General features: G+C 43.5%; 1 protein-coding gene across 1 annotated transcript; it reads right to left on the bottom strand.

Annotated features, from left to right (window-relative positions):
* Nucleotides 1–703: 703 nt before the first annotated feature.
* On the bottom strand, nt 704–13,573 carry SLC46A3 (solute carrier family 46 member 3). Its single transcript, XM_069882675.1, has 5 exons — nt 13,349–13,573; nt 6,904–7,777; nt 6,397–6,480; nt 4,820–4,976; nt 704–3,362 (listed from the first exon to the last, which is right to left on the bottom strand). The coding sequence occupies exons 1-5, from the start codon at nt 13,538–13,540 to the stop codon at nt 3,275–3,277; spliced, it is 1,395 nt and encodes a 464-aa protein (XP_069738776.1). The 5' UTR covers nt 13,541–13,573; the 3' UTR covers nt 704–3,274.
* Nucleotides 13,574–21,859: the final 8,286 nt, after the last annotated feature.

Here is a 21,859-nt window from a genome sequence, read left to right as displayed (position 1 = left end):
TAGGTGGCTTTGTTCTAGGATTAGTATACTTTATTGTAGTCTTGGGTGAGATCAAGGCATATTCAGAGCAAGGAATCTAATTTGAGGGCTTAGTTTGACTGGAAAGCAAAGGGTACGTGTAAGAGGTGCGTGCAAGAACTTATGCTTTTAATAGAGTTAAACAGGACATGGGAGTTCAACAGGACTGAGGCAAAAAGGGCTTTTGAGATAAAAAGGAAGGGTTGTGCTTGCTTAGCGCTGCAGTGGGTTGGGCTGCAGACCAGTCTTCCTGGCCCAGCCCCTCCTCCCTATTTCATACAGGCCTCATTCTGTAGCAACGTGCTGTGGCTCGTCGAGCGTGGAGTGCTGAGAAATGTAACTAGGGCAGAACAGCCTTGGGTTTGTGTTGGACCCAACCTCAGCAAGGGCAGGAAAGCAGCTCTGGGTCCCTGGGTCTGACTGGTGCGCACAAGGCCCCATCCTGAGTTCTTGCAGACAGCAGTGCTGTCCCTGCACTGCAATTCCCCCACCTGGGCAGCATCTGTTCCTCTCCCCAGGTGCAGCAGGGAGGAGAAAATACATCTTCCCACACTGCTGTTTGTTTCTTTGTTATCACCATAAAAAGCAGTCATAGTGCTGCTGCTTCCATTTACATAAAACAGTCCTTCACCAGTCATCCCATTGGCTATTTGTGAAAAAAAACAAAACAATAACTACAAAGATGAAGAGTTTAAAAAAGAAAACTTCATTATTAATTTGTCAAAACAATTTGTACTTACATACAAATAAAGCAACTATTATAAACTTAGAAGACTTTGACTTAATAATCTGAAGCACATTAGTACCTGGTTTCATCAATTTGCACTGTGCTAGGCACTTTAAAAAACACAGTTCATACCCTTCATGTGTTTTGAACTACACTTACAGCCAGTTCCAAATGCTGTGTCTACCAGAAATACCTTGCAAGCTGCAAGTACTTTGTACAACAAAATCAAACCATAACAATGCCATTCCCAAAGCGTACTTGCTTGTTCTCATTTGGACTGACACAATGCCACTGCGGAACAGGTTTACTTTGTTGCTACCTTCCAAGTACTAGCAGAGATGTGCATTGAACAAGAGGAAGTGAAGGCACACACCCCTTCTTAATCTGATTTTTTTCCAGGCAGTTTTGTGTGAAACAGTTAATTTCATAAAGCGTTATGTAACTGCATAATGAAGAGGCAAGGGAGACAATGTAATCTTTGTGCTGAAATAATTTGCATCAGTGCTTTCTTAATCTCTCCACAAGTACTCATTAGGTTTTGGACTCCATGATTATTGTAAAACTCAGCTCACTTGTCAAAAAAGTTGGCAGCAACTTGGGCACCTCAAGGAAGGAGAGATACAGAGTTTTATTTACTGGCTAGTGTCTAAACTAGCTAGGAAAAGCTAATGATCTTTAATTACCAACATCAGCTTTGGTAGTTCAGGACAGAAGGGTAAGAGCTGACTATAGCTGTTCTCTGTGTAAATATTCATTACTTCTGTCTTGACCAAACTGTTTTCACTAGTGATAGGTAGCTAATGGTAGCCTGGAAAGTACAAACTCTCCTTTACCTTATTTGAACCCTCTTCCAGACTTTTTGGTGATCATGATATGTAGTTTGGAAACAATGCTGTTGTTCAAGCAAAATGGATCTACAGTACTATTATGATGTAGTACTGATCTTTCAGGTGGAGCACCACTGAGAAGCTCTGCAGAAGTACTCTCTTCATATGAAGAGTATTAATGGCCATGAGATCACCAATTACAGAGCATATGCCATGTCTGTCATCACTTTCATCCTGTGAGGTTTACATGGGAAGTCAGTTCCCACATCATAGTTACTTTCCTGGAATTTTCCTTCTGTGAATGCCAACCATTTTACATTATTTTGATTTCTCTACCTAATCTGTTTAGGGAAAAGAGGGTCACATTAAACCTACTCATACTTTCAGGGATCAGAACAGTATTAGCTGTTAAACTCTCCTGAAAACACCCACATGGAAGCAGTCCTTAACACCTGTGCTGTGCGTTCCAGAAGCTCTGGATAATTTCTACTTAAAGATCTCAATCAAAAGGGTGAAGAGTTGATGCAGAAACATTTCTAATATTGGCGGTCTCACCAGCGGCCCTGGGCAAGTCACTTGTCCTCTCTGTTAATCTCTCTCTCTCTGCAACAGGGAGGAGAGTATCTATTACAGAAGGAGGTTCTTAATGGTATTTGTGAAGTGCTTTTATGAGGAGAAATGCTGTTCAAGTGCTCATAAATTAGAATGCGTTCATTGCAAAATGATTAGATGTCTGATTCAGATTTGGTCACCTCATTTCAGGGTTATAAAAAAAAAATCCAATATCCACTGAAAAGAAATGCTGTTACAGCCTTCCACTAGAAGAAACATTTAAGCTAAGTACAGCAAACTTAACTAGAAAACAGGAAATATCTGTGGGACAAAAAATAGAAGGTGTCTGTGTGCAGTCCATAATATATGGAGAACGATAAAAATAGATGTCCAATATGGCCTCTGCAAAATGTAAGCACAGGCCTAACTTCACACTCTGCGAGCTGGAAATGTTTTGATGGTTCTGTGTGACAATATTTTTTAAGAACTAAGTCACAGGCAAGCCCCACAGATCATAAATTAAACTTGCACAAACACTCCGGGCTAACTGCAGAGCAATAAATCTGCTTACAGCAGGTGCAAGTTCTGCCTCCAGTTTGATTGCTTTCTAGGAAAAATACCTTTAATTTAGTAATTTTAGACAGGTTTGGGGTGTCACCATTTAGACAGGCTGTTTCAGCTGTACAGTTTTCAGATGTCCTCAGCTAGCATGATCTCTACGGGTTTCAGCAGAATTGCCAGCACCCTCTGAGTTGATAAGCTTATCTCTCTCACCCCGCTTGGAATGATACATGATGTATCACAATTTACAGCCAACATTCTCACACTTGAGAAAGGGTAAGTGGAAAGAGAACATTATCCTACCTTACTTTTTAATTCATGCTGAAAGCAGCATTAAAATCTCCATCACCAGCCTATTTGCATAGTTAAGTATAAGAGCTAGCTTTATTAAAGCACTAGAAAGAGACTGGATAGAGTCCTACCAATTTAGTGCTTATTGAAAGAGTTCTACCAATTTAGTGCTTATTGCTGTAGGGCCACTTTGAGTTTGCATCTGCAACTGTGGTGTTATCTCTCTGGTCTCTGTATGACATCACGGTCTCTGCCACTGCATGCCAGATTAGAAAACTCAGGTAGGTGAATCCTTTGTTCAACTATCAGCACTCTCAATGCTGGATACTTCTTCAGGTACAAGGAGAGCCAAGTCCTCCCCATTCCAGCTTGTGCACAAAAGCCAGCTGTAAGACACAGATAAGACACATCTTTAGCTCAGATAGTTAAGTACAGCATGCTGATTCAGAACCAACACACACACAGAGCTCTGCTACAGCCACCTTCTGTGGCACAAAGCTGTTGAAGTATCTTAGTAGGCAAATGCAATGATGGCATTTCCCCTTATTACTCAAGTTAGACAGTGTCATCACTGCTGTCTTTGATAAGTACTTATCTATGCCTGATGGAAAAACTACCCTTTCTGCTCTCAAATAGTAACACTGTATGACACTCTCAAAAGAAGGATTTTAGAGAAAGGTTATTTAAAAGGTGGGATATCTGAGACACTAATGACAGAAAGAAAAGAAAAATAACTTCCAAAAATTTACAGTGATGATAGGCTACAGTCCTGACTGCAAGATATACTAACTGACTGTAAATATCTGCTACCTTTTGCACAGAATAAAGTGCTGTTAACAGAAACTTTCTCTGCCATTGAACTGACATGGCCTGATCAACATGCTTAAAACAAAAGAGTTGATCCATGGATGATCCATATCACATTGCTATATATACTCTTTAATTGTAACTTCTTGCATTGCTATGATCAGTACAATTGTGCTGTGCTGTTTTAATTGTAACTCCTTCAGTATTCGCAGAGTGTGAGAAGATGCATCATAGTCGCGTTAACAGTAGAACAGTGCATTCAGGGCAGATTTCAGTTTGGGGGAATTAGGTGACAAGTTCACAGCATGGAGCCGAAGGGACGTAGCTGGATTAGGGCCAGACAGGGCTGATGGTGGAAAAACTCCAGCAAGGGGAGTAGATGTTGAAGACAGAAAAAATAGGGAACTATAGCTACCAGCATCTCTAGAGCCTCTCCTCTCAGAGATTGATCACATGCCTCATTGAGAGGAAGCACCCACCCCGTCATGGCCTGGGCTTCCTCACTCCTACCCCATCCCTCTGGGGAAGACGTTGCCATGACTCCTCGTTTCAGCTATGCCCCAATCCTAGTAGCCCCCTGTACTATGGGCTTACTAGATAAAAGCAGTTCCTGAACTAGGTGGAAGTTGGAGGGAGAGCTACACAAGAAATAATGCCAGCACAACTGAAAATCATAGAATCACAGAATCATAGAATCATAGGATGGTTTGCGTTGGAAGGGACCTTAAAGATCCCTTGGGGCATCATGGGCAGTGACACCTCCCACTAGTCCAGGCTGCCCAAGGCTCCATCCACCTTGGCCTTGAACACCTCCAGGGATGGGGCAGCCACAACTTCCTGGGCAACCTGTGCCAGTGCCTCACCACCCTCATTGTGAAGAATTTCCTCCTAATGTCTAGTCTAAATATTCCCCCCTTGAGCTTAAAGCCATACTGGAGTTTGAGAACTACTGCACCAAGACATTCAACTTCAATTCTTGTCAAAACTGAAATTACTGGTAAAAGAAGTCAGAAGCACCCTCCTGACCCGTACTTACCACAGGGCAGCCAGTGGAATTAGACAAAGGCCTGCTGATAAGAGGAAGCTAAAGCATGAAAACCATGCAACAGTAGCTGCATAAATAATGTTAAAAACTGAAAGTGAAATAGTGCCAGTCACAACTTCTAAGCAGGCAATACAAGCAAACACAGCACCTGCCAAAAAACAAATGGATGTATTACAAACAAAACAAATTAAAACCAAACCCCTTCAAAGTACTGAAGTTCTTAAGCTTGTTGTGAAATATCTATCTATCTACAAAATTTTAGCAAGTATGTGAGTTGTAAGCACCTGAGTATCATATGTCTTTGCTATGACAGTGTCATCCGTGAGGATTCCTACAAAATAATTGAGTTTTAATTGAAAAAAACCCACAACACTTTGCTCCTGGAAACAATTTTTCTGTGCTACTAATGTATCACCATACCTACTTCCTTGAACTTGCTTATCACATTAAGTTCAAACTATTCATCCTTACTAACCATCTCCTGCCCAGCTCCATCCTTTACTCCTTCCAATTTTCCTCTTGATTCTCACTCTTCCCTTTTGTTTTTGTCCCTCTCTAATCTTCACCCTTATATGCAGAAAAGACTGGTTGTTCAGCACATAACTGTCTCCTCCTCATTTTTAAAAGGAAAAAAGGCAATCTTTTTCCCCCTGAACTACCCACTGGGGTGGCAGTCTATCCCATCAGTATCAGAGCACATTTTCCAAGACCACATTCATATTCTTGGGACCAAAAACAAAATCACACCAGGTAAGCAGAAAAGGATGACAAGAGCCAATCTGATTCCTGCATCAAATTACTCAAGTAGCAAAAGCCCTGAAGAATGCCAAGGAACTGAAAAACAGAGAGGTGTATGTCCATATACTTCATAACAGAGCTCTTTATTTTAGTGCATAAAGATATATCTTTTGAAAAATAAAACCAACTCAGGTGAATGCTTCTAGAAATTATATGCTCTCAAAAATGTGGGTACAGAAAAATATGGGATACTAGAGCCATTTTGAGGGACCTTTTTTTTTCTGTGTTCCATGTGGAAAGAACTTTGAGAAGTATTATATTATATCTTTTGAGACACGTTGAAGTAGCTACAGGCACCCATGGAGCCTGGCACATGGCTCAGGATCCAAGCCTTCAATTGTTTCCAAGTGCTTTGAAGGTTGACCACCTACTGCTTACTTTCTAAATTATTAGAGTATGACACTGACTAAATAATAGATATATATCTTCCTCTGTATGTCAAAATCTTGTGAATGTAAAGCACTTGTGAAATCACATCTGTGTATACCTTGAGCATTTATCTGCTTTAAGTTCACCATGGTCTTTATTTGTACAGAAATATCTCTTTTGAAGGCTGAAACGTGCAGTAGTTTTCAAAAATGTTATTTATTTTAAATTCAGAATCAAAAGCCATTAATATTGTGACACAGGGTCATATTATATGGAACCTTAAAGAAAAATAGTTTTAAAATACCAATACTTATCTGGTTGTTTAAAGGTAATCTTGGTGTACCTATGTTCTGAAATACCATATTGTTGTGTTCTATTGTTTAAAAACAAATTCTACTCACCCTGTTCATTGGGGAGAACCACTTTTGACAGCATGGATCGGAGAACAGGAATAGGCATAATGCAGAGCAAAGATGGTACTCTTACTGAAAAGCAATGAATCAGCCATGAGACACTGAAATAATCCATCACCAGGATTTACAAATATATTTAAAATTAATTAGTCATATACTTGTGAATGCCTAGTTCCCCAAAAAGTAAAAGGCAATAGAAAAATCAAACTGGAAGTGCATTGAGACACAATTACGCAAACACAGAGAAATTAATAAATCCAATATATTTGTGTGGCACTAAAACCAAAACATAATCAAGGAATTCCATTCACTCTCCACACACTTGATTTTTTAATTAAATCCTAAAGCTGTCTGACCCAACCTTGTCTATTTTACCTTTCTATGACCCTTCCAAGATGCCACATCCAATATCCACCAACTGCACTCACTACAGATAACACAGCAGTATTTTTGTGTATATATCGTTGACCATTCTATGACCAATACTGAACTCACCTAAAAACATGAGCAGTGTAGTTTTGGCAAAGGCAGCCATGACCATTCCTCCAATGTAAGAAAATATCCCAATAAAGACAATATAAATGTCTTTGAGACATTTAGAAAATAAGTAAACTCCTAAAAAGCTGGTCAGGGAGACAGAAGTGAATGCAGCTGCTCCATATCCAATGTATACTTCATTCCAGCAGAGTGGCTCATCCAGTTCATACAGTGTAAAAAGTGAACTTCCACCGTATACAGTAAACAAATAAGTCATAAATGTAAAAAGCAACACAATGATTAAAACTCTCTTTTTATAAGGGGCAGTTTTAAAAAGCATGTACACTCCAGAAAAAGTTTCTCTCAGAAGTTCTGTACAAGACACTGGTGTCCGGTGCTGGAATTCGGATACGCCTACTGTATCTTCCAGAATAAACAGAATATAGATAATATTAATGACATGAAGCAGAGATGCTGTCACAAATGTCCATGTAAAGCCTATTCCTTTTAGAAAGTAGCCAGATGAGAGCCCTGCCAACCCAGATACAACTCCAAAAATCAAATCCACCACAGCTATTCGCGTTGTCTTCTGCTTCTCATCGTGACACACGTCTGCTATAAAAGCAAAGCCTCCTCCGAGAAAAGTTGCCATACTCCCAAACAGTCCAGTAATAAATGCAACCGCAAACAGGACAGAAAGTGAAAAGGAAAAATATGATACTATGGTGAGGCAAATATCAGCAATCAAAGCTCCCATTGATGGTAAAACTAAAGACCTTTTGCGTCCCTGCCGATCCCCATTAGCTACAATAACAAAGGCAACAATAAGGCTGGGAACTGCCCCAGTTAAGTCCAACTGCATATTAAAAACAGAGGCCTTTTCTTGAACTTCCTGCAAAGAGAAAACAAAAACAATCATAAATACTATAGTACACTGTAAATAAAAATTAATATATCTAATTTATATACTTACATTTATATTACACTTACATAATGGTTAGCATGCAGTATAACGCATAGCACAAAACATGTTTATATGTTATAAATTTTATTATTATAGAACAGAATATATGCAATATCATTTTATAAGAATATATAACTTCATATATTATGTTACAATAGAATACAGTACATGACTGTTTGTAAGAATGCATTATATTACAGTAATCACTAATATGAAGAAATTGCATATTCCAAGAATCCTGCTTTTGTAGTTTTATCTTCATTACTTCTCAAACATCCCTTGTCACATTTTCAATCAGAACTTCTTCTTTAAGATACTGTCATAAATATCTAGTAAAGCAGTCTCTGATTGAGGAACACACTCTGTGCTCCCTATGCACAAGAAAACATTTTTCTTCCTAAATTATCCTATTGAGAAGGTTACAAAGCAATAATTCCCAGACTTGCACTTTGTGCCAGCAACCAGATCAGGATCTGCTCTGACATCCTAGGGTATAATGTTAGTACTAATAATACCAATAACAACCACAAATGTGAAACACAACATTAAAAATTATACCAACTCACAGATATATGAATTAACTAGTTTTTAAAACACTGGAATACTCTGAGTTCAGAAACTGTCCAAATCAGTGATCTCTCTACAGATATGCTGCTGCAGGTATTCCCATACGGGACAGCAGCTAACACTATGACAATAAATTGTAAACACCCATTATGGGAAAAATTTCTGGGTTCTTTTTAACAGAAGTACAAAAATCAAATGTAGCTGAAAAACAATTAAGAGACTGTGAATGGATCTAGTAAAAAGAACTAAAGAAAAGGCAATTAAAAAAAAAATATATCCTGTTATGAAGCTGGCTGCTAAACGATGCTCAGCAAGTCAATTCAGATCTTGCTTTGAATGCACCGACGCAGGCTGGAGAAAGAGCAGCCACAGCAGCCTCGTCAAAGACAGCTACCTGAACAGACAGAAGAGCAGCAGGGGTAGAGGAAGTAACTTCATTTGCACAAAACTTTTATTCTCTAAACTAAACTTCCAGATGCAGTGAAGTCACTCAAAGTTGTCTTCAGTCTTTCTGAGGTATCACACTGCCTTGGGCAGGGGTTGTACTCTTCAGTCAGCAGCAGGTGCAGCCACGTAAGTCTTCCCAAGCCCTTCTCAGCCTGTATTCAAGCTGTCTATATTCCGCATTTCAAGTGTTTCCTCTGTAGCTAACATCATCCCCATTGAGTAGCATTCAAAACATGAAAAAATCCCTAGAATTTCCAGGAATGTATTTTGGGCAATTTTAAAAGCTACTGAGTGCTTTATAAATTATTATTTGCATTTACAGACAAGAACGATGAGTTCCTAGTTCAATCTCTTTGCTTACGAGATAGCACGTTTTATTGCAAGAAGGAAACTCACTCAAGGAAAGCCCTCAAGATTCCCAGCACCCTGGAGCCTTTTATTCTCTTTCCTTATGGACTACCTTAGGATTCATGATGTCTTGTCCACTGGAAGTCCTGTCCTGTCCCCAGCAGTGTCAAAACCATGAAGACTAAACAAACCCAGACATAAAATTATATTCTGATCTTTAGCCTCTTCCCCCACTGACCAAAAGAATTCTGTGTAGTTCCAGGCATTGTTTCTTTACTAGGATCATCAGGTTCAAAGACACGAGTGTCAAAGAAATGCTGATAGATTCGAAATAAAACTACATGTTACTATTTGTCAGCTCAACCCACATTAACCATACAATACAAATATTATTGCCAAACCATAATGCAGTGTTAAATTGTAGGAATGAAACAACTAAGACTTGAGTTTCATTGTTTTGTAAGTACACGTACAACACAAAGAATGCGGCTACACATCCAGATACCACACATGACCAAGCTTTGCTGACATGAATGACTTATTGTCTACTGATGAGATGACTATAAGTCAAAAGTACAGAAAAACACCATTTAGAGTGTAAAGCACTCAACTGCCCACTTCATGCTTTTATAAAGTCAATGGAAATGAACAAAGAAAATGATAGGTCAAACCTGCAGCTGCTTTAAAATCACGCAACTATTAAAATCAATGTAACTATATAAAATTGAAGAAAAACGTCTAGTTTTTAAATCTGCCAATGCACTCTACTCTGAAAAAAAAATGCTCTCTGTGGACAGAGTTAGTCCTTAATACGACAGATATCAAAATTAAAAGAATGAAAATGAAGCAGCAATTCACTTATATACGGATTAAATTAATAGACAAGTGTGGTGCCTGAGTCTGAAAAATGTACAGGACGTGATAAACTGACAAGTTCAAAAAATTAAAACATATTACTGAGTAGCAAAGGAAAATGCATGGATTGGATAATAAATAATCTGAATGATAACTACTGTTTAATGATTAATAGAATAGCTCTTTCTGAGCTATAAAAAAAAGGATAATCCAAGCCAGTGACTGGAATGCTTCAGCTTGGATTCAAATTACCTTTGAACTAATTTTATTATAAAATTACTGATTTCCTTCAAATTGTAAGAATTAATTAAACTAAATGATGCAAAGACTATCCATTTTAAACTACATTCTACTTTTTTTTGCAGGCTCCAAGTGATTTTTGTCTTCCTTTTACATTTTGCTTTGAAATAAGGAAGATTAGTAAAAAGCTTCTCCATTCTCAGAATGGAAGGACTTACACTAAATTAACTATTTAGGGAGGTGTTCTTCTAAAAGTTAATGAGAGTCAGTGTCTGTTGGGAACGCTCCTGACAGCAAAATGTACAGCATCTGTAAATATAAATCAGTTAGGATGGTCTTGGAAAATCCAGAACACCTACTTCGTGTATCCCCAGCAAAGGCTTGGAACTACATTTCTGGATCTACTCTCTTCCCCATACACAGGATTATTGCTCAGCACAGAGACCAGGTTCCACTGAAATAAATGGGCGTTTTGAGTACTTTACATTTTTATACTACGGTAACAAGCGTGCAGGCAAGACATACAGACAAGAACGTACTTGTTCAAAAGCTCATGCCCTGCCGGCAATCATTGAAATGGAGTGAAAGAAAATGTGGAAGGGAAATGAAGAAGTTCTATCAGCCATTATTCAATTGTCATGAAGGGCTCATGTTCTCAAATACCAAATTAATTGTATCATAGAATCATAGAATCACCAGGCCTGTAAACTTGCCACCACATTAATCAGAAATTAACCTAAACTTCAGCAGAAATTTAGCACTCTGCTTCAGTGTTTTGCAAAAAGAAATATGAAGTCTTACATCCTGAACCACAGGTGATCACAAACTGAAAATTAGGTTGAGTTTGGAGATTTTCTACCAAAAGCGAAGTGCAGAAATGTTTGCGAAATGTAGGTTTCTTGATGGGCTCTGCGATTAGAAAGTGTGGTTTTCTTACAGTTGCTCCTCCTATTGACACATGACACTGTATGACAAAATGCCTATACTCAGCACCAAATGGGGAGCTAATACTAGACAAATACTTTCAGGAAGTAACATAGAAGCACTATGCAGACAATACTTGGTTATTACCTTCAAATTAATTCCAATGGGTGGCATACACTACCTTCCTAGGCTGATGGGTCAGCACAGAAGCCATGCTGGACTACAATTCTATCAACCTCTTTACTTTCACATTCTTTCTTCTAAACCTCGTTTCTGTCACATGAGGAAGAACCTACTCCATGCTATAAATCCTGAATTATTTCTTTGATCATCTTCAATGGAAGCATGTACCATTAAAAATAATTCTTCATATATGACAAATGAAGTAGGTAAGCTCAGGTGTTCTGTCTTGTGCACATGCAGCACATCAGAGATTCAAATCTGGGATGTGAGCAAAAATTTTCAAGTGCTACCTTTTCAGCAACACAAAAGAATATCAGGTGACTGTCTTCTGTGTAAACTACAGCCCAAGCCATCTACCATTCTGACCCCACAGAGGTTTCATTTTCCACTTAATCCAACCTAACTGCCAGTTGTTGTTGCCAAGGATGATTCCATTACACCTCTTTTGGAAATATGTTGCCTCTCCTATTCCCATGTTAGATACAGCAACCACGTAGCCACAGAACGTATCAGAGCAGTGTACTGCTTCAGAAAAAAATTACACTCCAAAAGCGACAAAGTCGAGAAAAGAGATGAATTTTCTGTTCAGTCACCACCCTGATTGAATCCAAACTGTAACCTGTAACTATGGAATTGTGAAATGCAACACGTGGGGGGCAGCAATGTAGGAAGGAGAAGGGACAGTAAGATGGAGTATGATCATCTGTTCTGCTGGCAGCCCATAATAGGAATTGTTGGACTCGATGATCCAGTGGGTCCTTTCCAACCTAGTGATTCTATGATTCTATGATAATTAGCTCTCCTTAAGCGTAGCATTAAAACTGAAATGCAACAGAAGAGTCTCCACACAACCAGATATCCAGCATCCTGAACTACGAAACAGCGCTAAAAGTGTAATCGGCTATGGGATGCTGTCATCTCAACATCTTTCTATTTCCACAAGGCAGACCAGCACTTTGGATGGTAAATCAACAATTATATTTGATTGTGCAAAGTTCAGTTAATTTTTTTGTCACATTTTAAAACCACAATTTTTGTACTTTACTCCAGTTTTTCACTCTTGCTAACTCCTCTGCAACAAGTGTATTCTAAACTAGATTTTATATCTGAAAATTACAGGAGGTTTGCTAAACTTTACATAGTCACAAAGAACACGGGCAGCTGCAGAGATAACTGATGGCTGGAACACACACTCAGCTGTTACTGGGAGGAGGAGCCCTAGGTGGTACCCGCTGTAATGCCAGCCCAATGCCAGCCTGGGCCTGATCCTCTCCGATTAGCTCTCCGAAAGCTGGTGAGGGGGCTGGAGAACAGGCCTTATGAGGAGCGGTTGAGAGAGCTGGGGTTGTTTAGCCTGGAGGAGGCTGAGGGGAGACCTTACTGCTCTCTAGAACTACCTGAAAGGAGGTTGTGGAGAGGAGGGTGCTGGCCTCTTCTCCCAAGTGACAGGGGACAGGACAAGAGGGAATGGCCTCAAGCTCCCCCAGGGGAGGCTTAGGCTGGACATTAGGAAAACATTTTTCACAGAAGGGTCATTGGGCACTGGAACAGGCTGCCCAGGGAGGTGGTTGAGTCACCTTCCCTGGAGGTGTTTAAGGGACGGGTGGACGAGGTGCTAAGGGGCATGGTTTAGTGATTTAGTGGTTGGACTCAATGATCCGGTGGGTCTCTTCCAACCTGGTTATTCTATGATTCTACGATAATTTTCAGCTCACACAGAAACAGGAATTTACTTCAGCACCTTCCTGGAGCCAATTCTTTGTCTTTAAAGCACAGCGCAACGCGAGCAATGAGGCAATAAAGCAGCAGCAGCTTACAGAACTGCGGCTTTTCTCTATACGAGAGGTTAAGCAGGGTTATATAAGGGAGGTTATGGTGAGACAGCACCTGACGGCTGCCAGGCTATTTACAATCGTCTTTCCACCCGTCCCTTACCTTCTGCCTGGCGAAGGCGGGGCTGCTGCGGTTCTGCTCGCAGCGGGAGCTGTTGCCGTGCCCGGGGCCCGTGGAGTTGTACTCGTCCTGCCACAGCCGCCGGTAGATGAACTGCTGCACCAGCGGGCTCGTCAGGGACGTCGCGAAAATGTAGATGAAAATGACGGGCTCCACGCACAGAACCTTCCTCATCTCTGGGTCTGGAGGCGGGGGGGGGGGGTGCGGGGGGGTTCGGTCCTGCGCACACGAAAACAAAACGCGGTCACGGCGGAGAAGCGGAGCACCCGGAGCCCTGCCCGGCTGCTGACAGCGCCCCAGCCCCTGCCCCCACGTCCTGAGAGCTCCGGCCCCGGCGGCCATGGCCCCTATGTCCCCCCCCGGCCCCGGCGGCGATGCGCGCCCCCCCACCCCGCACCGACACCCGCAGCGCTGCCTCCCGTGTCCCCCGGCACCGGCAGCACCGCCCCCAGTGTCCCTGTCCCTCCCCCGGTAGCACCGCCCCTAGTGTCCCCCCGGCCCCCTCCCGGCCCCGGCAGCGTTCCCTCCCGTGTCCCCGTCCCTCCCCCGGCAGCACCGCCCTCCTAACCTCGTTTCCCCCGGGCCCAGCAGCACCGCCCCCGCGCCCCCGTGTGTCCCCGTGTCCCCCCGGCCCCGCCGCGCCCCCGCCGCCGTGCGCGCCCCCTAGAGGCGGGGCGAGGAGACAGCGGCCCCCGCCCCGGTGTCCTCGTCCTCGGGCCGCGGGGAGGAGGCGCCGCGTCGCCCCCGAGCAGCCGCCGAGCGCCGCTCGCTCGTTGCCGGGACGGGGCGTTTGTTTCGGCCGGTTGCGCAGCGAGATGGTTTTGGTTTTGTTTTTACCGGCGGTGCCTCCGTCCTCGCTTGTCCCTCGCGAACCCCGGAGCCCGGCGGGTCCCGTGGGGTCACCCTGCCCGGTCACACGGCCCCGGGGGGAGGCTGCGGGTTGGTCCTGCTCGCTCCTGCGGGATTGTCTGCTCTCAACTGAAATTATTTGGGGGTTTTATTCTAGCCGCTCCCCTGCCGCACACTCGCTTGGCTTGTCAGGTGAGTGGAAGCAATGATTGTTGGCCAATAGCTGGACCGCGGTCAGCGTCTCGTTCTCTCCTAGTCTGATAGCGCTGGTGCTGCGTGTCCTTTGTGGTGGCCTCTGACCCTTTGGGTCCCTTTGGCATTAACTCCAGCCGGAGGCCAGTGACAAGTGGGGTTCCCCAGGGCTCAGTGCTGGGTCCAGCCCTGTTCAATGTCTTTATCAATGACCTGGATGAAGGCATCGAGTGCACCCTTAGCAAGTTTGCAGACGACACTAACCTAGGTGGGAGCGTGGATCTGCTGGAGGGTAGAGAAGCTCTGCAAAGGGATCTGAACAGGCTGGACTGCTGGGCTGTGACTAATGGGATGAGGTTTAACAAGGCCAAATGCCGGGTCCTGCACTTGGGGCACAACAACCCTGTGCAGTGCTACAGACCAGGAGAAGTCTGGCTGGAAAGCTGCCTGGAGGAGAGGGACCTGGGGGTGTTGGTTGACAGCGACTGAACATGAGCCAGCAGTGTGCCCAGGTGGCCAAGAAGGCCAATGGCATCTTGGCTTGTATCAGAAATGGTGTGACCAGCAGGTCCAGGGAGGTTATTCTCCCTCTGTACTCGGCACTGGTGAGACCGCTCCTCGAATCCTGTGTTCAGTTCTGGGCCCCTCACCACAAGAAGGATGTTGAGGTTCTGGAATGAGTCCAGAGAAAAGCAATGAAGCTGGTGAAGGGGCTGGAGAACAGGCCTTATGAGGAACACTGAGAGAGCTGGGGTTGTTCAGCCTGGAGAAGAGGAGGCTGAGGGGAGACCTCATTGCTCTCTACAACTACCTGAAGGGAGGTTGTGGAGAGGAGGGTGCTGGCCTCTTCTCCCAAGTGACAGGATGAGAGGGAATGGCCTCAAGCTCCACCAGGGGAGGTTCAGGCTGAACATTAGGAAAAAAATTTTCACGGACACTGGAACAGGCTGCCCAGGGAGCTAGTTGAGTCACCTTCCCTGGAGGTGTTTAAGGGACAGGTGGACAAGGTGCTGAGGGGCATGGTTTAGTGATTGATAGGAATGGTTGGATTCGATGATCCGATGGGTCTTTTCCAACCTAGTGATTCTATGATTCTATGACCCAGAAAGGTCGTGCTGGTGCAGATCCACAGTTGTGCTGCTTGGATGTGACCTCTGCCCACCTTTATGTACACAACGGAGGGAGCACGCCCTGGCATTGCAGCTGTAAACCTTGAGGATGTGTTCTCTTGTTTAAACTACAGAAGCCTTGCCTGCTCACCGATGCTGGCTGCTCCTTGGGTTATGGAAGCTGTTTTTTCCCTGCTTTGAGGTGGGGTGCTCTGCGATGGACGCCACGGCACCCCTGCTCTCCTCATTCTTGTCAGTCCACTGTCATCTTAAGACACTGAGATGATTCTGGTCTCCTCATATGTGTGGTACAATGAGGAGAGAGGACGTAGTTGGGGAGTAAAAGGCCAAAGGACCTCTCAGTCTTAAATACTGCTTCTCAATTACAAATATTGCAAAAAAAGTCATATATGTTACAAGCCCATTCAAACTTCAAAGTTTCCCTGATGTAGCTTTTTTCTTAAAACAAGAAGTGCAGTTTAATAACTTCATGGATATTCAATTCCTTCATAAATTGATTTGAAGCCACATTAACTGTAACATGGCTTGTGATGGTGAATAAAGGTTTAATTTGTTTCATTGGCATGTGACGTGTCATTCAGCCCCAAATTTAGGGACAACACTATCACAGAATCATAGAATAGTTTGGGTTGGAAGGGACCTTAAAGATCATCTAGTTCCAACCCCCCTGCCATGGGCAGGGACATCTCCCACTGGATCAGGCTGCTCAAGGCCCCATTCAACCTGGCCTTGAACACCTCCAGAGATGAGGCAGCCACAACTTCCCTGGGCAACCTGTGCCAGGGCCTCCCCACTCTCATGGTGAAGAAGTTCCTCCTTACATCTAATCTAAACCTGCCCCTCTCCAGTTTATACCCATTGACCCTAGTCCCATCACCTGTTATGTGTCTCTCAGCATAGGATCAACCCAATATACAAGCTCAGTGGCCTTGATCATTTACTTTAGGTGGTGAGCTGGTTTAATCTGGCATATAAGCCTGCACACAGAGTCACACAGACACAGCCAAACAGTGATTCAAAAGAAGTGCAGCTCCAGCCTGGAATCCACTGTAGAGAATGTTGTCCTTCTCCAGGTCCAAAGTCTGATTCATCCTGTGACAATATTTTGTTTGTCACAAGATAAAGCAAAAACAATCATATGAGGGTTACACGCAGATGAGCTGCTAGATGGGAGGGACTGTTTAGGTCACACAGCTAGCCATTAACTTTTATTGGGACATAGTGAAGAAGGGATTTTAAGCCTGTGGGAACTTTCTGTTGTTCCACAGAAGCATATTGTACAGAGCCCCATGATGCTTCTCGCTAGGTGCATCTGTGCTGAAAAGCATGTCAGTCATGACCACTAGTGTCTGAGCACAGCCCAGATGGCTGGGCAAAGCTAGAAGTGCTTTCAGGACAGAATTCCCAGTGCTGAAGAATGGACCTCCAGCTTTGTGCTCTGGAGAGGTCCTCCACTTCTGTCCTCTCTACCTCCAGCAGCTCTGTTTCAGTTTGGGCTTGGGTTTGAAGTGTCAAGTAGTTCCAGCAAAGTTACGGCCTCCCCAGTGCTGGAGGAAAGGCTGCAGCATGACCTGAGCACCTCTAAACACCTGATTATCTCTGTCCAACAGTTTGAAACCTACTCATGAGTATCTGCTAGTGCTGACACAGAACATACACCCTTCACACAGGCGCGCTGCAACAAACTTTGCCTTCCTTTGTTCCCAGTGACCCCCTGGAAGGGGGTTCCAGAAGCAATAGATGTGATTGAACTTTTTTAAGGTCAGACTTAGCTGGATGATGCTTATCCTTTGAAGCCAAGCGTTTCCAAATAACAGAAAGCATGGCAAACTAGCCTCCTCTCTCCCCTATCACCTGTATTCACGTTGGCCCAAATTTGAGTGACATGCTGGAGAACAGACTTCACATGGGTCAGAGGCATGTGGTGGATGCAGCTTTGCAGTTTGCACTGTTTGTTTACTGCCATCCTCAATGTGTGAAGAATAGAAGGAGCACATGTATTCGTTGTAGAGATCAGGCTTTTGGGGAGTACTTGCTAACCCTCCAATCAAAAAAATCTTAAAACCCAAACAGATCACTGATCTTTTGAGATGGTATGTTGCTTGTGTATCAGGGCATGGAAAAAAAAGAAGATGTAATTAAGATCAAAATTCAGAACATCAGGAGATTTCTGAGAGATCCCACCAGTGCAGGTCACAGGGTGAAGACATTATGTTACCTTCAGCAACAGAAGTCTTCAAACAAAGCCTCCTGCACTTCAAGGAATTATGCATGACTTATGTTGCAAGACCTTGGCATTCAGTGGTTGCTACAACTGCATTCTGAACTTTGTTGCTGAAAAAAAAGGTAATTTTAAATTTTATACATGTATGTATACACAAATCATTAATACTACAAACATTTTTTCTATCAAATTATTTTGATGAAGTTAAAGACATTTTAGAGATCTGGACAGTCACATTTATTTGCTGAAAAAATTAGTAGTGCTTTAATAAATGGTATTGCAATGTAAAACATAATTTTAAGTGCCTTCTAAGTACTTTTTTAAATTGAGGTGACTTAATTTTCCACATTAACAATCTACTGAGTTCATGGAGAACTTTAGTCCTCTTCAAATCATTTGTGAATTACAGAGTGACAATAAGAAGCACTGAATCTACTTATATTCAACTCATGTTTTCAAGGCTGTCTTGACAACAATGATTAACACAAATTAAGAAAATGAAAACTGAAAAAGGAAGAAAGAAGCACACTTAGAATCACAGAATGGTTTGAGTTGGAGGGAACCTTAAATATCATTCCAACCCTGCTCCCAGTGGCAGGGACAAGTCCCACTAGATCAGGCTGCTGAAGGCCCCATCTGACCTGGCCTTGAACACCTCCAGGGATGGGGCAGCCACAGCTTCCCTGGGCAACCTGTGCCAGTGCCTCACCACCCTCATGGTGAAGAATTTCCTCCTAATGTCTAGTCTAAACCTGCCCCTCTCCACTTTATACCCATTTCCCCTAGTCCTATCACTACAAGCCTTTGTAAAAAAGTCCCTCCCCAGCTTTCTTGTAGCCCCTTCAGGTACTGGAAGGTCGCTATAAGGTCTCCTCGGAGCTTTCTCTTCTCCAGGCCTAACAACCCCAACTCTCTCAGCTTGCTCTCATATGGGAGGTGCTTCAGCCTTCTGATCATGTTTGTAGCCCTCCTCCAGACCCGTTCCAACAGCTCCATATCCTTCTTATATTGAGGATTCCAGAACTGGACATGGTACTCCAGATGAGGTCTCAAAAGAGAGGAATAGAGGGGCAAGATCACCTCCCTTTACCCGCTGGCCACGCTCCTTTTGATGCAGCCCAGGATATGGTTTGGCCTCCTGGGCTGCAAGTGCACATTGCCGGCTCAAGTTGAGCTTCTCATCGAGCAGCACCCCCAAGTCCTTCTCAGCAGGGCTGCTCTCAATCACATCATCCTCATCCTGTATTGAAACAGTGCATTGCCCTAACCCAGGTGTAGGACCTTACTTTTGGCCTTGTTGAACTTGATGAGATTGACACAGACCCACTTCTCCAGCTTGTCCAGGTCCCTCTGGATGAGATCCCGTCCTTCCGATGTGGCAGCTGCACCACTCAGTGTCATCTGCAAACTTGCTGAGGCTGCACTCGATCTTGCTGTTTGCATAATTGATGAAAATATTAAACAGCACCAGTCCCAGTAGGACCCCTGAGGGACACCACTTGTCATGGATCTCCATCTGGACGTTGAGCCATTGACCACTACTCTCTGAATGTGACCATGCAACTGATTTCTTATCCACCAAACAGTCCACCCATCAAATCCATATCTTTCCAATTTAGAGAGAAGGATGTTGTGGGGGACCATGTCAAAGGCTTTACAGAAGTCCAGATAGATCACGTCTGTTGGTTTTCCTGTGTCCGCTGATGTAGTTACCCCATCATAGAAAGTCACTAGGTTGGTCAGACAGGACTTGCTCTTGGTAAAGCCGTGCTGGCTGCCTCTAATACCTCCATATTCTCCATGTGCTTTAGCACAGCTCCTAGGAGCATCTGTTCCATGATCTTCCCAGATACAGAGGTGAAGCTGACAGGTCGCTAGTTCCCAGGGTTGTCTTTTCCACCCGTTTTAAAAATGGGCACAACGTTACCCTTCTTCCAGTCACCAGGGACTTCTCCTGATTGGCAAGACTTTTCAAATATCATGGAGAGTGTCTTGGCAACCACATCAGCCAATTGCTTCAGGACTCTGGGATGCATCTCATCATGTCCCATAGACTGATATATATTGAGGTTCCTCAGGTGCTTACAAATCTGATCCTCCTCTACAGCTGGACTTTACCCCTTGGTAATCCCCATCTTGTTGTCCATTGACCCAGGAGGGGTGAGGAGAGCAGTTGTCAGTGAAGACTGAGGCAAAAAGGTTGTTGAGTACTTCAGCCTTCTCCTCCTTGATATGAGGTCACCATTTTCATCCATCAGTACACTTTCTTTAATCCTCCTTTTCTTACTGACCTACTTGTAGAAGCCCTTCTTGTTAGTCTTCACTTTCCTTGCCAAGTTCAGCTGCACCTGTGCCTTGGCCTTCCTGACCCCATCCCTACACAGCCAGGCAGTGTCCCTATATTCTTCCCAGGTCCGCCTTTCTCTGCTTGCACTGCCCATGCAGTTCCCTCTTGTTCTTCAATTTGACCAGCAGGTCTCAACTCAGTCACATTGGTCTCTTCCCTTCTGTGCCTGATCTCCTACATCTGGGGACTGAACACTCTTGTGCTTTATGGAAAGCATCCTTAAATATTTTCCAGCTCTGTTCCGCTCCCTTGTCCCTGAGAACCATATCCCAGGGTACCATATCCTATTGAATAACTCCTTGAAAAGCTGGAAGTCTGCTTTCCTGAAATTTAGGGTCCTGAATATAGTCCTCGTCTGTCCCATATCCCTCAGGACCTTGAACTCCACCAGTGTGTGATCACTGCAGCCCAGGCTGCCTCCATTCTTGATGTCACTGATGAGCTCACTTGTATTGGTGATCATCAGGTCCAGTATTGCATCCCCTTGCGGGGGGTGTCTCTATTAGCTGGGTTAAGAAATTATCTTCAATGCACTCTAAGATTCTCCTGGATTGCTTACAGCTTACTGTGCTGGTTTGTGCAGAGAGCTGGTTTTATATAAAATGCAGTTCTGCAGAAAACTTGTGTATCTTGCATCTTGCCCACAAGCATGACAAATGGAAATCCATGAAGGAAGTTCTCCAAAGAGTACTGCTGGGGGAAAGGAGAAGAGAATAAGCTGTGTAATTCTGCAGAAGCATGTCTCGGTTTAGATATTGCTGTTTGTTTTGTTTTCGTTATAACTGAGTTGATCACTGAAGCTTGAATGCAAGCCCTGACAACAGAGTAGTAATGAAGATTTAAATATGAGACTGAAAAGAAATGTAATATGGAAAATCTGTACAACACATCCAACCACATAGTCTTGAAGTACCACTCTTTTGTAAAAAGAGTCAAGGAGAGTCAAGGAGAGACTGTTGCTGTTGTCCAATGCAGAGAAAACCCGAGCAGTGTTCATGTCATTAATTTTCCTCCAGTACAGATCATCACAGTTTTTCAGGGCCTAAAATGGCATCTCTGATCTTTGTTTACACAGCTAAAGGCATCTGCCCTGGTAAGTGGTTGCTGACCTGCAGCCCAAGTAGTGCAGAGAGGCTCACACCTTTACCACTCTGTCGTCTGACCAGCCCCATCCACACCGCATAGCATTTGGTATGAGTCTCTTCTGGCCCCGCAGGGTAACTAAAAGCCGCCGATAATAGTAAATAATGACATTTTTGTCTTGTCTTTTTTTTTTCCGGAGTAGCTGAAACAATAGGACTGAGTCCATCTGGTGTGGAAGAAGGTGCTTGAAGGGAATGGGCAGGGACACCCCACCAACCTGGTATCAGCGAAAATGGAGTGTTGTTCTGAACCCCTCTGTCACATCACGAGCACTACTGCTGACTGTAGTCTCCATGCCATATGGTCCTTATTACTGTTCTTAAGTGCTGTGTTGAGAATTTGTGCTTGTTTGAGTCCTCAGACGCGCGTAAGGCATCAGGATACTTTTATGTTCCCTGAATTAGATAATCTTTAATCTTAACATATGTTCTTGCTGGCCTCACATCACACATACCACATAACAGCAGCCATTCCCAAATGGTGTGGTTTATTCAGTATTTTGCTTTTCAGTTATTTTCCTTTCGTGTTTGCAAGTCCTCAGTGCTCATCTCTGATTATTTCATATCTCACATTTAGATATTTCCATTGGAAGCTCTTCACCCTGGTGG

This window comes from Phaenicophaeus curvirostris, chromosome 1, assembly GCF_032191515.1.
Source record: "Phaenicophaeus curvirostris isolate KB17595 chromosome 1, BPBGC_Pcur_1.0, whole genome shotgun sequence".
Lineage (NCBI taxonomy): Eukaryota > Metazoa > Chordata > Aves > Cuculiformes > Cuculidae > Phaenicophaeus > Phaenicophaeus curvirostris.
This window is presented reverse-complemented; position numbering and strand designations above follow the sequence as displayed.

Coding starts and splice junctions, on each gene's coding strand:
- SLC46A3 (XM_069882675.1), bottom strand. CDS start 13,540: ATGAGGAAGGTTCTGTGCGTGGAGCCCGTCATTTTCATCTACATTTTC. Junction 7,778..13,348: donor CCGCCTTCGCCAGGCAGAAG/GTAAGGGACGGG, acceptor TTCTCTTTGCAG/GAAGTTCAAGAAAAGGCCTC. Junction 6,481..6,903: donor TACACTGCTCATGTTTTTAG/GTGAGTTCAGTA, acceptor ATTGCTTTTCAG/TAAGAGTACCATCTTTGCTC.